The sequence below is a fragment of the Drosophila elegans genome, unplaced genomic scaffold, assembly GCF_018152505.1.
Source record: "Drosophila elegans isolate 14027-0461.03 unplaced genomic scaffold, ASM1815250v1 contig_149, whole genome shotgun sequence".
In the NCBI taxonomy this organism is placed as follows: domain Eukaryota; kingdom Metazoa; phylum Arthropoda; class Insecta; order Diptera; family Drosophilidae; genus Drosophila; species Drosophila elegans.
In genome coordinates, this window is record NW_024545513.1 from 20,126,677 (window position 1) to 20,148,652 (window position 21,976).

A 21,976-nucleotide genomic window follows, 5' to 3' on the forward strand; every position below is an offset into this window, starting at 1 on the left:
TCTTCGTGAGAGTCTTATTTCAAACTTCGATAAAACATCACTGAAACCAGAGAAGTTAAATTATCGAAGACACTATCGATACGGTCGATGGTTCGGACTATCGTTGCATGCCGATATTGCAATGGACATCGACAAATTCCAGCTATCAATTGACCTTAATCCCAAAAAAAAAAACTATTTTCTCAGTTTTATTAATTTTAAAGATTTTTAATATAATCACCATGGGAAATGCCATTTTTCGTTTCCATGTACACAAATAATAAAACCGCTAAACGGAAAAGTTTTTGTGACAATATATATATATAATCAAATATTACATTTCAAAATATCATCAAGTTCTTTATTGAGTAATAAAAAATGTATAAAGGAAGGTACAAGTTGTTTGCCAAATATGAACAATTTATAAATAAATTCTTCTCGAAATAATCCGGAAATCACAAATAAAGAACTAGCTTTAAATTAAACGAAATTCAAGAAATTATTCTTATATGATAAAAAAAATAGCTAATAAAATCTAGCTATAATTCAAATAAAATCAGTCAATCTGGCAACGCTTCCATGGCCGTCTATCGATAGCGCAGCGTTGCCAGCTCGTCGGCGCAAGTGGTATTATCAAGTCGTATTGTGCAAAAAATAATAGGCAATACAATTTAGGCAAAACAAAAGCGAAATAAGGAGCATGGCCCACGACCGCGAGGTGCTGCGAATGATTTGGGAGGGCCAAATAGGCATATGCTTCCAGGCGGATCGCGACGAGATCGTGGGTATAAAGCCAGAGCCCTTTTATTTGATGATATCGCGACTGAGTTACTTGCCCCTGGTCACCGACAAGGTAAAGTAAACAATGGTTCCATAAAATACAACTCCGGGACTATACAGTGCAATTCTGATAATTTGCATATGTGTGTTTGCAGGTGCGCAAGTACTTCTCCCGCTACATAGCCGCCGAACATCAGGACGGAGCTGTGTGGTTCGACTTCAATGGAACGCCCCTGCGCCTTCATTATCCAATTGGTGGGACTCACGGGCTGACATCTCACTGGTTTCCTATTGTTCACTAATTTCTTCTCTTATTTCACACACGACCAGGAGTCCTCTACGATCTGCTGCATCCGGAGGAGGACAGCACGCCCTGGTGCCTCACCATCCACTTCTCCAAGTTCCCCGAGGACACACTCGTCAAGCTCAACTCCAAGTAGGTACCAAGTAAATGGCAAATGAATACAACACCTATTAGGAGCCATTAATTGCCAAATCGGAGTTTCCAATACGCTACTTCCACACATCATAACGAGTCATTTGGGTTGTATTTTAAAATATTCGAACTTTCGCATTTTTTGATATTTTTTTTTGTTAAAAGATCTATCTATCTTAGATGCACGTTAGCTTAGTATTAAAAACTTGCTCTGAAATCTCTTGAACGAAATCTCATTTTAACCGAAATCCCAAGAAATAGTCCTCTGGATGATATACACATGTCTGATTTATCTGAAAACAAAAATGTTAGTATTTCCTTTTGTGTAGTCCAATATTAATTGATAAAACAAAGGAAACTAAAACACAAAACTTAATATTTGGCCAAACTTATACAAACAATTGTAATTAATTCATAACTTTTAAAATAAGTTTAATTAAATTTACTCAAAAAGCCCTCGTTTCATAAAGACACATAAATATCTTGAATTTGTGTAAAAAAATTTGAAAAATATCTTGGCTTGAATTAAAATAAAATAGAGTAAATCAGATATTAGGGAATTTAGCCACAAATATTTAAAATCGGAACCCAATTGGCCAAGTTATGAGCTCTAAAAGTGCAGTTTTGGGTTACCTCTCTGCAAGTCTTGAGGAACTTTAAAAAAGTAGGAAAGCATAGTGGGTTACAAATTTGCCAGTTGTAAAGCAAAAATGCCCAATGAAGATTTTTAGGGAACTCAACATTAATTAAAATCCGATAATTCAATTAGATAATTATTAGAGATTTATAATATACTAGTAAGCCAACAAGGTATTCCTATTTTAGATCGGAATTAGATAGGTAAAGTTTTCTAATTTAAATAAAGTTGCAGGAACAATAGTCTATAATATGCCAATATATTTACTAGTAAAATAGCTATGTTTTGATTTGCAACCTAATATTTTCTTAAAACCTTTCTAGTATAGTAAAAAATATGGTAATTTAGCAGACATTTTCTTGAGTAGTTACAAAAAGTCTAATTTTACCTCAAATGCAGATTAGTGTCTATATCTATCATTTATAAATCGAAACAGATAGAAAGCCAAAAGAGTGGATAAAAATAATTTTAAAAATATACTGATAAAACATGTTTTTCAGGGAGCTGCTGGAATCGCACTACATGTCCTGCCTGAAGGAGGCGGACGTGCTGAAGCACCGCGGACTGGTGATATCCGCGATGCAGAAGAAGGATCACAATCAACTGTGGCTGGGATTGGTCAACGACAAGTTCGATCAGTTCTGGGCGGTCAATCGGCGGCTGATGGAACCGTACAGCGATCAGGAGTCCTTCAGGAACATTCCCCTGCGAATCTACACGGACGATGTGAGTGGCAAACCCGCGACCAGATCAGATCAGATCAGTTCAGTTCAGCTCACCTCAAATTGATGGACATTCGTCTTTCTTTTTTTTTTTTTTTTTGTCTTCATTATTGATAGGACTTTACGTACACCCAGAAACTGATTTCGCCGATCAGCGAGGGCGGACAAAAGAAGAGTCTGGCCGACTTGATGGCCGAATTATCGACACCTGTGCGCAAAGCGGGTGAGTTTGGCACCGGGGATTTTCTATTTTCAATTTTAGCCTTTAGCCCCGGCTATCAATTACCACAGGCACTCTAACAAAAAAAAAAAAAGAAATTGGAAAAAAAAACTCCAAACCCTGGAGAGAAAAATGAAAACGAGAAAAACCCATTGTCTGCGCAGACGCAGCGTCTCTTGGAAATTAGGGAAAAGGTGCCAGTCAGTCTGGCATGGCCAAGTGCATGTCTATCTCCCTGCTGACCCGTCTGACTTATTTATTTTTCTATTGAATAACACAAACGAGCCGAGCCGATCCGATCCGACCTGATCCGAAAAATCCGCCCTGAGCGTCGGCACTCTCCGGCAATCATTCTTCAATTCATCAATGTCCCATCTGAACAAAAACCTGAAAACGAAAAAAAAAAAAAAAAAAAGGAAAACAGAATAGAAGATAGAAAAGGAGATTCTTCGATTCTCTCGAGCTGGAAAACAATGCCCCCGGGGTGGAAAAGCGACCCGGAGCGGATCGGATCGGTACGGATCGCAGGTCTTTTTTTGGCCATCTCGCTTGCCCCCCCTGAAAAACATGGCCAAAAATCCGAGATGTGCCCTGTTTCCCTCTCGCTCGACAGAATTTTGCTTGGCCCATTCAAAGCGAGAGTGCGTGGAACACAAACGAATGAAAAATTCATTGTCTGCCGGCTGGAAATTTGTTGACAATGAAAAGTGCGTGTGGATTTTCGGGGCAACAACTAAAACTACTGCTGTTTGCTGCAACAACAGCTAGGCAAGTAGCAAATGCAACAAAATCAGCAACAGTTGAAGAAGAAATAATATCCGAAAAACCATGAACGATTTTCACAAAAACATCATTACTTACTTTACACAAAATTATACAGAAGTTTAAACCAAAACAAAAAAAAAAAATACTACAAAAAAACCTAATATTTGTAAAAAAAAATAATTTTTAGAAATCAGATATATATTAAAAACAAATTTTTTTCCCCAAAAGTAGCTAAGAAGCCATAAAAATAAATAACCGCAATAATTATATACATATTCAGCAATAATATTTAAAATATCAGTGGTTGTAAAACTAATAAAAGCAACCTTAAAATGGCAATGGCTTTATAAATATCAAATATTACCATAAAATATAAGCAATTACATGTTACAGAGAAAACTCAATAATTTTAGAGCTAACACAATTAAATATTGAACAAAACAATTGAACTTTAAATGGTAAAAAATTATATTTAAATTCAAAGTGTCTTAAAATATCGACAATAGAAGTGCCACAATATCAAAAATCTTAACAGTAACAACAGCAACATCAATAGAAATGCAACATAAGCAACTGCTCAACCCGCAACCTCAAAAGAAACGCTAGCTACATTTGAAACAGCAACAAGTGTATTTTTTAGCGAAGTAACATAACTATAATTTATACAAAGAGGTATAATAATAGTCTAGGAAACTTGCAACATCAATAAGCAATAGTCGTAACGTGCAATACCAACAATTCCATTTGTTGGAAGGGATGCAATATCGGCAAAAGCACCTGCAACATCAACGGAAACACCCTGGAACAAAACTAAAAAAAAAAACTATCAATATCAGACTTGTAACTTGCAACAGCAACATTGCCAATAGATAGTGCAACAGCAACATAACCAATAGTAGTTGCAACATCAACGTAAACTCCCAGCAAGAGGCATAGAACCTGCAGCTAAAATACACCAGCAACGTGCAACAACTTTTGGTTGGAGGCAGCAATTGAAGGTGCCACACATTGCTGTTGACCTGCGGCGCCGGCGACAAGAATAGCACGAACCAGAGCGGGACAGCATACAGCATATACAAAGCGAAAGAAAGAGCGAAAGAGAGAAAAGAGAAAGACAACGAGCGAGTGAGACAGGAAGAGAGCGATGTGTTGCTGGCCGGCAGCAACTTGCAACCTCCCACTCCAGTGGCTTAGGTGCAATAATAGCATTGGGAATTCCAAAGACGGACAAAAGGCGGAACTAAATACCTGCGGCTGGGATTTACGAATTATATTGTGAGGTGAGGGTTTTTTTTCGGGAACCACTTGGATGGATAGCTAGTGTGCTACAGAGCTCTGGACTCTTCTTCATCTCCCTCCATTCAGAGAGATATCCTATGCCATCCCTCCTGTGCGTCTGTGCGTCCATATGTTTCGGGCAGGTTGGGTATTTCCCAGGTGTCCTCCCGATCGCTCTTGCGTTTCATGTCCTTTGCTTCCTTTCTCGGTGCTCGGTGTTCGATGCTCGGTACTCAGTGCACCCTGCACCCTAGTGTGCTGGCCAAGGTGTGAAATCTTTATTTGCATGCTTATGGACGGCCTTCTTTCGTTTACATTAACGCTTGCACACTCGATATGATCCCAAGGAATTTCCCATTCGAAAGGTGAGAGATTTCCGACGATCCTAAACAATTGCCAATGGACGTCGATCAACACACGTATTTTCCCAAAGGTCATTCGGTCCTGTGTGTTGTCCTTGGCGGAGGATTTGGTCTGGCATTCGGATGTGGCAAGCATTCCTCGGCTCTTTTTTGCCGCACGCCTGGCTTAAGTGGGCTATCTAAGGCAATCCGCTGACATTTTCTGCGTTCCATAAGGAGGATTTTTAAGGATCAGTACCGAATATTGCGTGTTTTTGGCGGGATTTTGGGTGGGCAACTTAAACAGGTTAGGGTTCCTAATTATGGCACTTGAGGGATACCAGAAAAAACGTATCACGATAGGCTCCTATCTTTAGGGTAATAACTACCATATAATACCCAAAATGTTGTTATGTTCCATGCTTACTGTTAAAACAATTTTCTGGAAATTATAAAACAATTTTATGGAGAAAATATCTTTTATTAAATACAAATTTCGGGCTATGGTTCTCATAGTTATGTGTTTAACACCTAACATAAAAGCTTACATTTAAGCATTACAATACGTACAAAATAATAATTAAACTAATTGAAGCATTAATAGTAATTCCAAAACAATTCTAAATTTGTTAATCTTTTAAGTTTTTTTTTGTTATTCCATTACTTCACTTGTAGTATTAATTGAACGTACCGCTTCTTGTTTTTGAACTAAAACTACAATTATATATTATTATTATTATTATAATGCAGAATCTGAACCTAAAGCCTAATTGAATAACTTTACCGAGCAAATTCAGAGTTAAAGATACATTAGTGGCAACACCTGAATTATTTCCACATCTTCCTGCTTATATTTCCATATTGTTATATTATTACTGAGTGGAATAACTAATCATATTAAATGGATACATTATTCGCAATGGGGTATTAAACATGGACCCCCCAATACCATCTCATTTTCCCCATCCCCATTCCCATTCCCATCCCTTCATCTTGCCCATTTAACTCCCTCCGCTTTTTCCCCATTCCCAACCAAAGAATCTTTCGCATTTTTGGAGTACACAAATCCGAATTGAAATCAAACAGAAATGCATTCAAAACATGATCAATTTGTTTCCCCGGTTTTGATTTTTTTTTTTCATGAATCTTGGATGGCATTATATGGGGTATATGGATGGAGAGGGGGGGAAGAAAAACGAAGGACGGCGGCGGGAAAGAAGAGTGTGATAAAGAGGAGGGGGGAGCGATGGTTTGGATAACGATTGCACGTATTTGTGGTGCGTGCATTTTCATAGAAAATCGTATTTAAATTGAAATGAAATTCAAATATACAATGCAGCCCCGGGTCTCTGAGTTTTCAGTCGGAACGTGGAAGGTTCAAAGTAGATGCGATTCCAAGAAATCAAAAAAAAAAAAAAAAAAAAAACACAAAAAAATACAAAAAAAAAAGAAGCAAAGCGGCGGCAGAGGAAGAATCTAAGACGCGTCAAAAATAAAAGAAACGCATTTCTTTTGGCTTTGCCTTTGGCTCCTGCTCTCTCCATCTCGTTCGCTCCCCTCTGCCGCCTGTCTCTTTCGCTCTCGTTCTGCTCCTGCTGCATTGGCATTCGCTTCATTTGTTGTTGCTGCTTTCATGATTTGCCGCCAGCAGCGACGCCGACTGCGACGCTAACTGCGCTGCCCTGGCCGGAAAGCAGCAACCATAAATGCAAGTGGCTTTCAGTGTTGCCAGGATTTTAAAAGTTTACAAAAAAACAATTTTTTCTTCGCTAAAAATATATATACAATTAAAATCGGAGGCTGGTCTGAAAGGTGTGACTGGTGTTATTTTCTTCATTGTTTTTTGTTATTAATTATCAGTAACAAGCTACCGTTTTATCAATTTAATTATGCTTCTCCCGCTAAAGTTTTTAATCAGTATTCTTATATTGATTGATCATCACTTAGATCTTTGAGGGTGTCGGTTTTTAAAATACAATAAAAATTAAAAGGTTAGTGGTGGAAAGTTTAGCATTAGCATTCGCTAAGAGTCGCAGATTGTGATTTCCTTAAATAAAGAATTTACATCATTTTAATACTTGTTAGACATCAGACAATATTATACAAATGGAAATGTACTATGTTTTTTTGCAGTGTATTCTAGGTGTATTGAGCATAAATAGCTAGATTTGGCTTGAAAACAGCTTTAACTGCCTGCTCTGCTGACTGTGTTTGTATTTGTATTTGTGTAGGGTGCTCTCGAATGTGTGAAAAGGAAGTTCTGAGATATCACCTCCGCTTATTTGTATTTACACCTTTGCCGGCACCTCGCCCCCCTGCCCCTCATCTTTTTTTACTCCTCCTCTGTTTCTCCTCCCCCACTGCTTTATTTTTTTTGTCTGATATTTTCTTCTTTTTTTCGCTGCACTCCAACAAAACTTCGGAGAAAACGGCGGCGCACGGAAATCGCACCTCAATGTTTATCACTTTTGTCTCTCTCTCTTTTACTCCTTAACCTCCCCCTCCCCCTCCACCATCCCATTTTTTGCTCTCCCTCTCCCTTGCTTTTTCATCGGCGCATTTGCTTAGTCCCATTTCGACACATTTTCGTTTGCATTTCGTCAATCAGACAAACAATACAAATACAAATACAAATACAAATGCCAACCTGCAAAATGCAACCTGGACATTGCCCATGTATGGGTGTGGTGGATCTGTGTGTGAGCAGGTGTGTGCATGTGCGTATCTGTGTTTGTGTGACAATTGGCGGTGCCACGCCCCGCTTTTTGGGTGGGCTGCGGAATGTGTGTATGTATGTGTGTTTGCCCTCGCAGCATCATTATTTTAATTTACCTTTTTAACACCAGGTGATCATCAATCACACCTCATTTAAAAGATTTCAAATTGGTTCGAAAAGGCATCCTCTGAAAATATAAGAGATCGTACACTTTTTAACCAAAATACTTAATTTAAATGATCCGCGATTTAACAAATATTGACGCCCATATATTTTTCAAATCTAAAAGGTCTTTTTATAGAAATAAACATTAAAAAAGGACAACAAAAAAGTTGTCGAAAGATTTATCGATAATATGGGTTTCGAACGCGTATTTTTTCAGTATAATATGATTAAAAAATTACAAAATAAGAATGCTTACATAATGATAATGATCGATATTACTTATCGACTCGTTGTTGTTTCGATTGTTTTGTCATTCCCAATTAGAAACCACTTAAAAAGCCTTCGATTCTTTCACTTCCTGCCACGCCCCCACCTCTGGGCACCCACTTAATTTTCCACTTTCTTGTTTGTTTGTTTTTTTGTCTGGCTGATCGGCCATAATCATCGGGTGCAATCTTCAATTCACAATTCAACTGCACCGTCAACGAAATTCGTAAATTCGATTTTATTTCTTTCGCTAAACATCCGCAACCCCTGCTCCGCCCCCAATTTTTTTTTCGTTTTTTTTTTTGATCGTAATTCCCCTACTTTGTAGCTGGATGAAAATAAACCGAAATTAAAATTGAAATTATGGGGCCCCGAACGAAGCGAAAAAAGACAACCGAAAAGACAAACAAAAAAAGCAGCAACAAAACAATTGATTAGCACTTTTCGATTTCGCACTCTTTTAAATGGCGTCACTGAACTGCAAAAATTGAGTTTTCCAAGTGCAAGCGCGTTGGAAAGGCTGGAACGTGTGGAACGTTTGGAACTATGAAACAGAGATATGGCCTTTTTTTTTTTGTTTTTGTTGCTGCTCGCTCATACTTTTATTTAATAGCTTTATGGAACACAATCTATTAAGTGATTATAATGATTGGGGCGCCTTATCAGATCGGCGATTCGGCGATGTTATTTTTAGACATGAGCAATGCGATGTCGTACGTTTTTTCACCGTTCCCTCATTCTTTCCACGTTGACGATAATAAAAATGGGATCAATAAATTTTCAGACTGTTTGGCGCCACTCGCTTGCTCTCGCTCCCTCTCGTTCACTCGTTTGTCGCCGTCTCTTTCCGTTGTGGGGGGCCACACACAACACACACAACACACACACACACACACATCATCGAGATCAGAAGTACATATATATATGTATATACGTGTATATATATGGCTTGTCTGCGGGTTTGTCCCCCATTTAATAGTTTATTTTATATCGTTCGGGTCGGTTTCCTATGCAAGATTTATGATCTCTTTGGCGCTTTGTAGGTGTCTTTGTTTTTATGGTTTTCTCACAAATTGCTGGATATGCATAGATACATATGTACATACCTATATCGCCGATTGAACACCTTGGGAGATATTAAGTTTAATTGCTTTACGCTTTTATTTTTCGGTTCTATAAAACTACATCTTTATATTTGAGTATAAAATGGTTACGTGGATTGGATCTAGATGAATTTCTGGTTTTATAAAAATTGTTAGTGCTAATTCTACAATTAATGGATTCCAATGTTTATAGTACTACGTTTAAATTCATTTAGTCCCTTTACTTCTTAATCATCGTTTTAATTATATTTCATTTCTTATAAAAGCTCTAAACACCAGTGACTGTATTATATGGTTTCGTTTTATTATGTTACCATGTTGTGACCACAGCCACTAAACATTTTTATTATAAAATGATTGATGCAATGTAATCACTCATTTACAATTTAACACTCGGTCAGCAAGCGAACTTTGGAACAATCGAATAGATTTGAACTTCCCTTTTAACTTTAAGCGATTACAATTTATAGCTTTGGTTTATTACTTTTAAGTAATACCTGCTTGTTCAGCTTATCTGTTTTTTAGTTTCTAATTACATATTTGAGATTTATTAACTTTGAAGCTAAATAAAGAGCGTAGAGATACTATTGTATTATTATTATTATAAGGTGTTATTGATTGCCATTATAATATATTACTTTATTGTTCAGCAGTATAATCCGTTTTCTTTATAAAACATCTATTTCCAATTATACATTTATAACCCGATGCCACCTGTATCGCAATTGAATTCCGTTCATTTATTATTTTTGGGGTAGCGCCATTAGCTTGGTCATTAAACTCGTGACTTTGGCCAACCGCAACGGATCGATATGGAATGGAACGGTGTGTCGTATTGTATAATATAATATAGTATAGTATAGTATAGTATAGTATAGTATCGCGGGGTCTAAAGAGATCTATGGGTTCCATAGAGAGCTATGCGTATGCGTTCTACTTGAACTCGCGCCCCGTTGCACAAATCTTATCGCCACCTATACCACCACCATCAGCACCACCACCACCACCACCATCAGCACCACCTCGCACCGCCTGCAATCAGCCATTATCAGACCATCCACTCGCACACATTCCCTGTCCGTGTATAATACCATATATATATATTTATATATGTGGAACCGACTGACTGGCGTTATAAAGCCCCGATCGGGACGCTCGCCATAACCACCGGGCGATTGGCAATCGCACGGCATCGAAAATTGCCGATCGGCAATCTATAATTACAATCCATATGCTAAAATTGAAAATGACGAAATTGTTCACGATTGGTAACCCGAAAAAAAGAAGGAAAAAATATGAATAGAAAGCACACACGCTTGCAGATAAGGCGCTAAACTCTGATTTTCAAGCGAGTCCAATTTTTGAAGAGCCCACCTCCTGTACGTCTTTTGGGGTCCCACAATCTTTATAGCTCGCCAAATTGATCATGATCAGAACCGCTGCCTTATATGGCATATATATATATATACATACATACCTAGAAGCGACCGAGATAGAGGCTTATCAGTCTGAAGTAATCGCTAGCTGATCTCATTCATTATACTATAGCTACTCGTTTAAGTGGGCTTAAAATCACATAGAGCTGTCGCTCATTAATGAAATATTGATTGGCGATCTTTTATATAATGGTTTAGTAAGCTTTTAATTGATACTTAACATAAGGTTTTTATTTCTTATACTTAAAGGTGCATTAAATGTTCAATCCAAGTAGAAGTCCATGAAGGTTAAAGGCATGGGTTTATAGTTATAACAGACTTTTAACAACAAAATCTAGCCAAGCTATACACATACATATATAGGACGGCATAACTCCTTTGAACTTTAAATGATCTGATAAACTTTTATGAATATCGATTATGTATGTATGTATGTATGTATGTTTGTTATAATACTTTTGCAGTCTTAGAAATGATCGATAGTTGGATTAAGTGTGGGTTAGCAATAGCGACTTTTTTAAACTGTAAACGAAAATAGAAATACTAAGGCAATTTATAAACTAAATTAACCCCATTAGTTTAAAATTAACAATTTAGCGATATGATCCTTAGAAAAATAAATTAAATACAAAGGTTTTATTTAAGGCTTTGAATTACGGAAGGTAAAGGTCTGAAATTTGTGGGGATTGTTTTTAGGATTTCTTATTTTGTATGTTCTTGATCTGATATCATTAACCAATATATTTATTTCCAGTTGGCTGTCGCACCCACGGAATCGATCTTCACGAGGAGACCCAACTGCAATGGATGTCCGAGCACCTGAGCTATCCCGACAACTTTCTGCATTTATCGGTGGACTTCAAGGATGTTTAGCCATAAATCTTAATGTATATATATATATATATATATATATATATACTCGATGTTTTGCCCAGTCCGCGTGCGAGTATGTGCGGGTGTGTTTGCCTGTGTGTGTGTTCTTGTGTGTGTTTGTGCGAGTGTGTGATGTTCGTTCTATTTTTCGATTCCAGCAAATCCCAGGGCGATCCTCAGCGATCGATTTACAGTCATATATGCGCCTACATGTATATATAGAAATATACGTCTAGTTAAGCTAATCTGTATGTAATATTTATGATATATATATATATGCCAGCATTTAAATGAAGCGAGCAGCGCAAACCAAACGATTACTGCAACAACCCACTAACAAATTATTTTATCAACATATATAACTTTATACACTCGAACTTATTTGTTTCGAAGCACTATCTGCAAGTTTACGCTGCGCAACAAAAATTTATTTCAAATTAAAATACAGTTTTTATAGTTTTATGATCAAATTATTATTTTCCTTTTCCTATATTTAAGTCGTATTACTTTTTAGCACACTGAAATAACATCACGCCACATTAATGATTAATGAAATTAATTTTGTATTGACTTAATCAAAAATATATATACGAAAGTTATAAAAAAAGAAAATTCCGCTGGTTTTTTTTTAAGGGTATGTTCAATTTTATATTTGTAAAATCAATTATAATGTTGTAGGTGGAAGTGTAAAACTTTCAAAACTTTAAAAAAATTCAATTATACTTATTTAAAAATATATCGGCTTATTTATAAATATTGAAAAACAATTTATATAATTTAACTTTATTTTATTTTACGTTTTCAATTGCTGAGCGATGACAAAAATAACTGATATATTTTTATTTGCTACTTTTTTTATCATTTTGTAGAACTGTTTTGAACTTTATTTTTCATTTTTTATAACATTTAAATAATGTTTTGCTGACTACGAACAATTGAATTTACCCAGAAAAAAAATCGCTGATATGCAATAAGTGTAGAATATCTACTTGGAAGGTTATAGAATTTTGACTGTATATAGTCGCGAACGGATCGGCAGATCGGTGGCTGGCAGTGTTCATCGATCAACCTCCATTAGTTAGTTTTAAGCCGCCGGAAACTGGTCAAGCCCTGCACTAACAAACCAATAAAAAGCAACGAAACCAGGGACGAGGTTATCAATTTCGGTCGCGATTTATCCGCCTGTCTAGATATGGTCTGAAATTGGAAATTGGGTCTGGACTGGCAGGGCTATATCTGTCTATTATCTATCTGTTTATTTGCTCGCAACAACTGGGCGGACCTTACACAATATGTTTTTGGCCAACCCCAAAATCAGCGATCTTCAGTGAGTTTCCTTTATTTGAAGAGCATCGATTTGCAACTGTCAGCGGAACATATAGTCATAGTGTAACAACAACATTGTCCTGATCTATAATTAGTTAACGCTTTTGCCCACTCGAGAATGATTTATTTGATTGTTATTTGTATCGCTTGTCTGGGCACGTTTGCCCCAGCGAGTCCTAAAAATAAACTGTGAATCTGATAAAAAGAAGCCAAGCCAAGCCAAATTAAAATCAATTTTCGTATGAATTATTAGCCCAAATCGTATGTGTGTAAAAGGAGGGGCTAGCATTATCGGAAATCTGATGGATCTGCCGAATTGGTCCGACAACATTGATGGATCCCTTGGTCGGCTGCTCTGTCAGCGATTATGATCGATCAGGGATCTTAAGTTCTTTGGCTATATAATATGGGGGAAGTTTTGAAATAATATTTACCAATAATCTAAGTTATATGTGTGAACTTTTATATGATCGCCATAATTTAATCAATTTATTTTTACATTGAGATATAGTGATTTAGGGTCCCTATAATATTTTTAATACGTCTCCTTAGGTGTAAAATCTCTTTTAAAATGGACTTAAATATTAAAAATATTTATGTTTAGCCATTGTTAATTTCCCAAAAACAAATGTGTTTTTTCTTATTTCACAAGTTTATAATTTATCTCACAAGCTTTCAAGTTATGTCATGTGGTAGCCAAAAACCCAAAAGACATGCCCAACCAACCGATCGGTACAGTTCAGTACCAAAAGAATTCATATAAGAGATTATGTCACGATTGTCGATCGGATCGCGCGAGATCCATTCCTTTGATTACAGCATCATCACAGTGCACAAAACTCGCTTGATCAATAACAAACTATATAAGCGTATATATAGATACATATATAGCCAGAGACGATCGCCATCTGCAAAAAAAGGCACTCGAGACCCGAGATTTCGAGTCTCGGGACTCGGGACTCAGGTGAATTCTATTTCCCTATTTACTTTGTAAATTTTCGCTGGCTGCAAATCAAAATATATACATATTTTATTCTGTTTGTTACGTCCGAGCGATCGAAATTTGTCACGTGGCATGAAAGGCAGCAACAAAAACCACACACATTTGGTAGCTAGAGGTAGAACAAAAAAAAAAAAAAAAGACGAGCAAAAGTTTACACGGCAACGCGGTTCGACGGAAACGGCACGAAAATAAATCGAAATTTAGCAATCATCTGCGGTCGCGCTCCTCCCACAGTTTCCCGGTACCTGTGGGGTCCCCATCTCCAAATATATGTATGTTCCTATGTCACGGGGCCCCAGATCTACACTCCTACACCCCCTTATTCGATTATTTTTTATGGTATAGCTCTATGTTCTATGGTTCCTTTATTCTTCTCTATTCTCCTTCACTGCCTTTTAGTCATTCTAACTTTGTTTCATATCCACTGTTCCTAACCTCTTTTCTACATTGCCTTCATTAATTTTTTTTCTTTATTTCGGTCTTAAACAACCTGTATATTAGCATGCCTTAACTTATTTATTTATTTATTTATCTATCAGTGTAATAGCTTTATGTTTTCCAGTTATTGTTTCTAATGTTTCATTACCATTATTATACTTTAAGCTTTATAAGTCGTGTTTTCAGTTCTCGAACATTAAATTTCAATTGCATTCATATCAATTTCACAAAGTATTAACGTGGTGTTTAATGTTTTTAAACTTTTTTTTTAGATTCTATCGAACTTGATAGTTATATTCCTCCCTAATCAGCCGTTCGTTGCCCCTTTATCTTTACCTGTCTCAAGTTTAATTATACTACGTAGGAACGATCACCTGAACGATCGAAGCACATAGATGCCAACATTTCCTATCTCCCGGCAATATCCATCCTCACCCTTTTTTTACACGGAAAAAAATTATGCTCATCTTAAAAAATAAAATTTATATAAAGGGTTGCTTTAAAAAATTATATTTCAAATAAACTTTGCTTTGATAGAGATTTCATTTTGAATGATACAATAACAAAGGTAAATAAGATAGTGTCATTGAAAACTCGTTTTATTTGTATGTCTAATGGAACCCTCAATTAGAGATATCATATTATATATAATATGATTTCTTGTATGACTTGTATAGTGCTATTTATTTGTACAACTGCACCTGTTTTGAGTCTTTTCTAGTATAATTTTTTCTTCTGTGTATGACTAGGGTATCCCACGGGGTCTGCGATCGCTCTGTCCGTCTGTTTTGTCCGCAAATGTCGCAAAAATTCTTTGGCAGCGATATTTTTGGGATTTGCTTTTTCTTCGCTCTGCAGAAGGGAAAGCGCAATGCGTCAAGTGAAAAACAATGAGTATGCCGCTCTGTCTCGAGAACCGATCACCAAACCAAACCGATCCGATCCGATCCAATACGATACGATACGATACCATACAATACGATGTGATACGATGTGATACGATGTGATGTGATGTGATGTGATGTGATGGCGGTGGTGCTGTTGTTGAATGTGAATGTGAATGTGAATGTGACTATGGATCGCCGTGATGCTGAATGCTGCCGCTCGGGGCTCGTGATTGGCGCACACATTGGCAAACGAGAGCACTTTATTTTTAAACGTTTTAAAAATACGATCATTATAGAATTTGCGGCTTAGTCATACCCCGCCGCCGAAATGTGCCAAGCGAATTTGACCAGAAACCGCAGAGCACCAAGTTAAAGGGACAGCGGGTGGTGGTGGTGGTGGTGGTCCAAATGGAGGAGAAGGCGGAGGGGGGCGTGGCACGGCCACTGCCACTGGCACTGGCATTGTCGAAATGGAAAACCCCAAAGCCTTAAGCTATGCCCTGACTGACAACCCATGAGTTGTCACAATGAGGCACGCAACACGCAAATATCACAGATACACAGATACACACAGACGCACAAACAAATCCATTTGAATGGCACATTCGTATGATCGCCGGAGATCAAACGGCGATCGGTTCTATAAATGGGGCCCTAACCTCACTTAGTCACTCAATCGGCCAGCTAAGAATTGCCGAGCTGAAAAGCAGGGAATCAGGGAGACCTTTCTATATAATGCCCATTGATTAGGGCATATTTGAAAAATATAAAAGCAACAGCTAAGATAAAAAGCTTATTTTTTGTTTTAGAATAAAATATCATAGCATAACTTAAGTAATAGAAAATTAAAAACCCTTAGCTTTAGTATTTCATCGTTCTATGTTGTTGATTGTTGAAGATCCTTTCAAAAGTTTAATATTGATTTTAAAAAAGGATTTTTTAAAAATATAAAGAGACTGATAATACTGATATTTTTAATAAGAACCGAAATTTATAAAGCTCTTTGCCGTTCTTACAAAGTGATCTCAAAGTTTAAAAGTGATTAAACCAAGTAAAACAGAAATCCATTGAATACCTATGAGTAAGTCTTAAAAACAACAATAAACAAACTGTTGATCCAAAAAAAAAATGGGATTGCATCCTTCACAGGTTCCTGAAAAATTTCCTGTAATTTCGCAGTCATCTCCAAAAAGCAAACCAATTGAGAACCCACCCAAATTCAATGAGAAAACCAGTTCAATTTAAAGTTTAAAGTTTTCTGTTGTTAATTTAATCAATTCGTTTTAGTGTTGATTTTTTTGTTTGTTTGTTGCTTTTATGGTCACAAAATTATTGTTGCTGCTGTCAAATGTTATATATAAAAATACTGATTTTTATATATATATATATATATTTAGGTATATACCTCTCCATGTATATTCGTTTTTCAACTACGCGCATTAAAGACTTCCCTTGGCAATGGAAAAAAAAAACGTTATCCTCTTGTTTGTATATAAATATATTGTATATATGTATATTGTATATAGTTATAATTAACTTTAAAATGTAACTCCTTAAATATACATTTAATTTCTTGCTCTCATTTGTGTTTGTAAATATATATTTATATATATATATATATATATTGCTAAATATTCATTAAGCTTCAGTTTTCAACAATTTTATTAAAATTTTGTTTTGTTGTTTGTTCATATCACAAGAATTTTCAATTTTCAATTTCCAAATAAAAAAGTGTGTATTGTAAAGGTGTGTGTTCGTTTCATTTTTAAAGCTTTACTCTTAACAATTTTCTCAGTTTTTCCAGTTGCGTTTTTCACATTTTTCTCACTTACATTTTAATAACTAATATATACTCTCTCCCCTTTGCGTTTTACAAATTAAATTTAGCGTTGAAATTCTTAAGCAAATCCAAATGTTTCGCTTTGTTTTTAGTTTTTGTACACAATTATATACACATGCTAATACACAAAAAAAAAAAAAAAAAATAGAAATAGAAATAGAAACTGAACTGAACTTAAGCTTAATTTGTTCTTAGTAGTTAATCAAAAAAAAAAATCAATATTCTAATCCTAAGGTTGGGGTTTTTTTTTGCTGATATGCTTGGAAGATACATGTTCTCGCTTAGATATAACATTTTTTAAGGTAAAACCTAGTTGGTAGGGCTAAAAAAAAACGTTTTATTTAATCTAAATTATGGCTTAGGGAACTAAAAGGCCAGGCCCAGTGACTGCCAGTATAACATCCGATTGGTGGGATTGCTGCTTGCTTAGTGTCTACGATATTTCTTAGGCCACCAGGGTCAGGTTTGTGGGCGTGGGATCTGCCACAAGGATCAGCGGTGTCCTCGTTGTGTGGGCCAAAGACTCCTGATCCAGCCAGCGTTGCAGGTGCTGATGTTGCAGCTGATGTTGCTGCTGCTGCTGTTGCTGTTGCTGCTGCTGTTGCTGCTGTTGCTGTTGCTGCTGTTGCTGTTGCTGTTGCTGTTGCTGCTGTTGTTGCATGTACATCAGATTGTCGTTGTAGACGGCATGCAGCTGGAGATTGAGGCTGTAGCTGCTGCCGCTGTCGCTGTAGGTGGATGAGCTGCTCTCGTAACCGGAAACGGGCGATCCCTTGGGACAGCAGAAGCCAGTGGGCGAGAGGGCGGGCGCCGAGAAGGGGCTGAGTGGGGTGGTGGGCGTGGCTTTGTTGCTATCCTGAAATTGCTGGCTAGGACTCCCGACGGGAAATGTCTGTTGTTGCTGTTGCATGCTCGGATTTGGATGGCAGTGAAAGCTGCTGCTGCTGCTGCTGCTGGTGGTGGTGGTAGTGGTGGAACTGCCCGGGGATAGACAACCGCCAGGATACGGATGATTGCTCCAGATGATGGGCTCCCTTTGCTCGCTGATCACCGCTGGTTTCTTCTTTAGGCGACGCTGTTGCTTCTTGTCTGCCGCCTCCTTGGTGTCCACCTCATCGTCGTCGGCATCGCGGTATTCCTCATCCTCGTCATGCTCCTCCTCGCCAGCGCCCTCATCCAAATCCTGGTGGTGGTGCTGGTGCTGGTGATCCTCATCATCGTCCAGCAGATAGGGCTTGAAGAGCTTCACCTGCTTGGAGGGCAGCTTGTGCTCCTCGGGCTGCTCCGTCTCGACATCCACATCCACCTCCACATCCTCGTTGTCCGCCTCCGTTTCGGGTTCCTTCTTAATGTGATCCTCCAGCTTACTGATCTTATCCGGTTGCATGGGATTGGTGATGACCTTGCGCTTGCGGAAGGTGAGATCCACACCCGAGGGATCCTTGTCGTTCAGTTGCATTTGACGGCGGGCAGAGGATCCGAGGGACAAGTCCATGGGTGCCGGGGTAACTACCGCCTCCAAACGGCTCTCCAGATAACCATGGTTATGATGTGGATGTGGATGTGGGTGTGGGTGTTGGTGTGGATGATGCTGATGTTGATGCTGATGCTGATGGTGGTGGTGGTAGGAGTAGGGCATGTGTGGAATGTGACTGGAGGATCCGCCGGGGGATCCGCTCAGGATTGGCACTTGTATTGGCACTTGGTTGTTGGCTTTGCTGCTGCTATTGCAGTTATTGTTGCTGTTGCTGTTGCTGTTGCTATTGCTGTTGCTGCTGTTGTTGTTGCAACTACTGTTGCTGCTGGGCACAGTGTTGCTGCTGCTGGCGGGGATTGGTGTTGCTGTTGCGGGTGTATTGTTGCCATTGTTGCCATTGCTGGTGGCCATGGCGGCGGCAACGACAGCGGCTATTTTGGCAGCCGAAAGGACACTTGCAGAGCCCTGATTGCTGCCATTTGTGGGAACAGTTGCTGGTGCTTCCTGTTGCTGCTGCAGCTTCTCCTGTTGCTGCTGCTGCTGTTGCTGCTCCTGCTGCAACTGCTGTTGCTGCTGCTGCTGCTGCTGCTCCTTTTGATGTTGCATTTGTGGATGAATGGCCACCGGGACATGGAGGTGTGGATGGGCGGCCAGGGGGTGTGGCACGATGCCATTGGCGGCCAACAAGTGATGGGCGGCATGATGGTGGGCCGCTGCTGCCGCTGCTGCTGCCGCCGCTGCTGCTGCTGCTGCCGCAGCATGATGGTGATGGTGATGATGATGGGCGGCAGCGGCAGCATGGTGTCCATGTCCATGATGATGATGCACTGCGGCGGCATGATGGTGATGCAATTGATGCACCAACGGATGGCTCAGCTGATGGAACACCTTGACTGCAGGTGTGGGCGATACCGATTGCTGCGGGAGATGTTGCTGTTGTTGCTGTTGCTGTTGCTGCTGCTGCTGTTGTTGCTGCTGCTGCTGCTGCTGCTGCTGCTGATTGTTGGCCACCGACGAACGCAAATTGGACTCGCATTGCAACCACTTCTGGATTTGCCGGCGGTGAATATTGTATTTTCTGGCCGTGGCCCTTTGATTGCCCTTGCAATCATTATCGTTGCGGTACGATTCCAAAACTTGCAGCTTAAAATGGGGCGTGAAAATCCTACGACTGCCCATTTTGGGACTGCCGCCCGAGGTGGCATTGTTATTATTGTTATTTGTAGAATTCTCCGAAGAATCCTTGGGTCGCTTGAAGTTCAAAGCTCCAGAATCGCTGCTGCTGCTATCCATGGTTATTAGTTTTAGGGTAGCTTTTGTATAACGTTTTTGGTGGTAAAAATATCTAAGTTCTCTTTTTTTTTAGTAGCAAAAATATATATTTGTGTGGCTGCTGCTGTGTGTTTTTAGTTTTTAGGTGTTTTTTTTTTTTATTTGTAGCTGTTGTTGCTACTTGCGTGCGACGCTTGCGCTTTCATAACTCGCGATCTGGCAGCTCTGTCACTCACACACGCACACAACACTCGCACATAGATACGTTTGGAGTTGTTGTATAAAAACACTTTAAAATCCGTTTCAAATATGTGTATATTGTATATCGGAAAACACAGTTAAAAAAATGTAAAAGCACTAACGTTTGTGTGTTTTTTTTTACTTTTTGCTCATTTGTACGTGGTTAGATACGCTCTTCCCATTAACTCGCGTTTGCGATCCGCACGGCAAGGAATCCAAAACACAATTGTTCTGCCTTTTTTCGTTCTAGTTCGAAGATACGTTCTAGACTGCCGCTCTCTGCCGGCGTCTCTGCCGGCCGCGCAGTCGACGTCGCTGCTTGGGTTCACTCACAGATACAAACACTCACGCATACAAGTGTAGAATGCCTGCCTGTCTGCTGCCGCCACTGTTGTTGTTTTTGCTGCCGCTGCTGCCCTCGTGTGGGTGTAAGTGTGCGTGGAGAAGAGAGTGAAAAATCGAGAGAGCGGGCAAGAAGCGAGAGAGAACCACAGCAACAACAAGCATGGCGCTGAGCATTGCAGACAAACTGACGACATTCGTGTCGCGAGGTGTCTGCCTTTGCACGTGTGCGTGTGTGTGCTAGGGCGAGTGCGAGTGCGAAAGGGATGCCACATACGGGTTGTGGCGTTGGCGTTGTTGTTGCTGCAGTTGCGGCGCTTTTGTGTTGTTGCTTTTCCAATGTGTATGCACGGTGGGACCGAATGGACAACAGGGGACGGAACAAACCAACAATTGCCCCTCGGTCCCCCTTCCCGTTTTCCAATGCGGAGCCACTGCCACAGTCACCGGACGACTGACTAACTGACAAAAACACCACAAATGGGTCTACAGTGGGGCGAAATGGTAAAGATAGTTGAAGATTATACAATAATGGCATGACTCAATAATGTTATTCGGGGAGAAAAGATAATCTAGAAAACTTGAAAGTAATAGTCAAGCTTAAATGACATCCATGTGACATCTGCATCCGAAAACTTTGAAGTCACACAGAGATCCAACCAAGAACTGAAATGCTTTACAAACTTAAAAGTGTCTTTCTATTAATATATGTCAAAAAGGAGTATTAAGCTTTAAAAATGCAATTCGAAAATTGTTAGCATAGAATTAATATATTTAATAAGAGTAAATTGGACTTATTATCAGCATTTAACCAATAGCCGAACGAGAAAAGAATTATTAGATTGGAAAACAGAAGGAACTCAAAAAGTATTAAAATTCATAATCTTCTTACTTAATTGGTTTCCTAAACATTAGGCTGATTGTAATTTTATTAAGCTAAGTAAATTAGAGTACAAAAACCAACTTCAGCCAAATCCAGTGGCTGGCAGCTTTCGGCGCACTGTGCTGCGACTTTTGTTAGCGGCTGCGGTTGCTCACACACACACAACAGAGACCCATTGAAATGGTGTGTGTGTGCGCCAGAGTCGTGTGTTGCCAGACATTCTGGCACTGCCACTCCAAATGCCTCCCTCCCCGATCCCCTTTACCTACCCCTACCCCTTTTGACCCACACCCCTGTGCCCCCGCCCCCATCCATCCACTCTTTTTCATACACACACACGAAGCAACAGATCGTGGAACGAACTTGTTGAGCGTGCTCTCGTATTCTCCCTCACTAGTCGCTCTCTCTCTCTCTTGGAATCAACTGTTGAATGCATTGCTGCATTTTTTATATATATTTACAAGCACACACACAAATAGTGGTTTCCAACTATCTTGGTTTATTTTATATTTTACTCGTTGTTGTGGCCGTGGGTGCATATGTACTATAT

At 39.0% G+C, this 21,976-nt stretch overlaps 2 protein-coding genes across 2 annotated transcripts; one reads left to right on the top strand and one right to left on the bottom strand.

Moving 5' to 3' along the window:
- The first annotated feature begins 581 nt into the window (after positions 1-581).
- On the top strand, positions 582-12,330 carry LOC108138556 (autophagy protein 5). Its single transcript, XM_017260827.2, has 6 exons — positions 582-832; positions 915-1,014; positions 1,090-1,195; positions 2,333-2,558; positions 2,672-2,777; positions 11,600-12,330. The coding sequence occupies exons 1-6, from the start codon at positions 680-682 to the stop codon at positions 11,716-11,718; spliced, it is 810 nt and encodes a 269-aa protein (XP_017116316.1). The 5' UTR covers positions 582-679; the 3' UTR covers positions 11,719-12,330.
- A 4,629-nt stretch (positions 12,331-16,959) lies between these two features.
- LOC108138596 (alpha-protein kinase 1) lies at positions 16,960-20,430 on the bottom strand. The gene has a single exon (XM_017260886.2). It carries the CDS (start codon positions 19,980-19,982, stop codon positions 17,658-17,660), a length of 2,325 nt encoding a protein of 774 aa, XP_017116375.1. The 5' UTR covers positions 19,983-20,430; the 3' UTR covers positions 16,960-17,657.
- Positions 20,431-21,976: the final 1,546 nt, after the last annotated feature.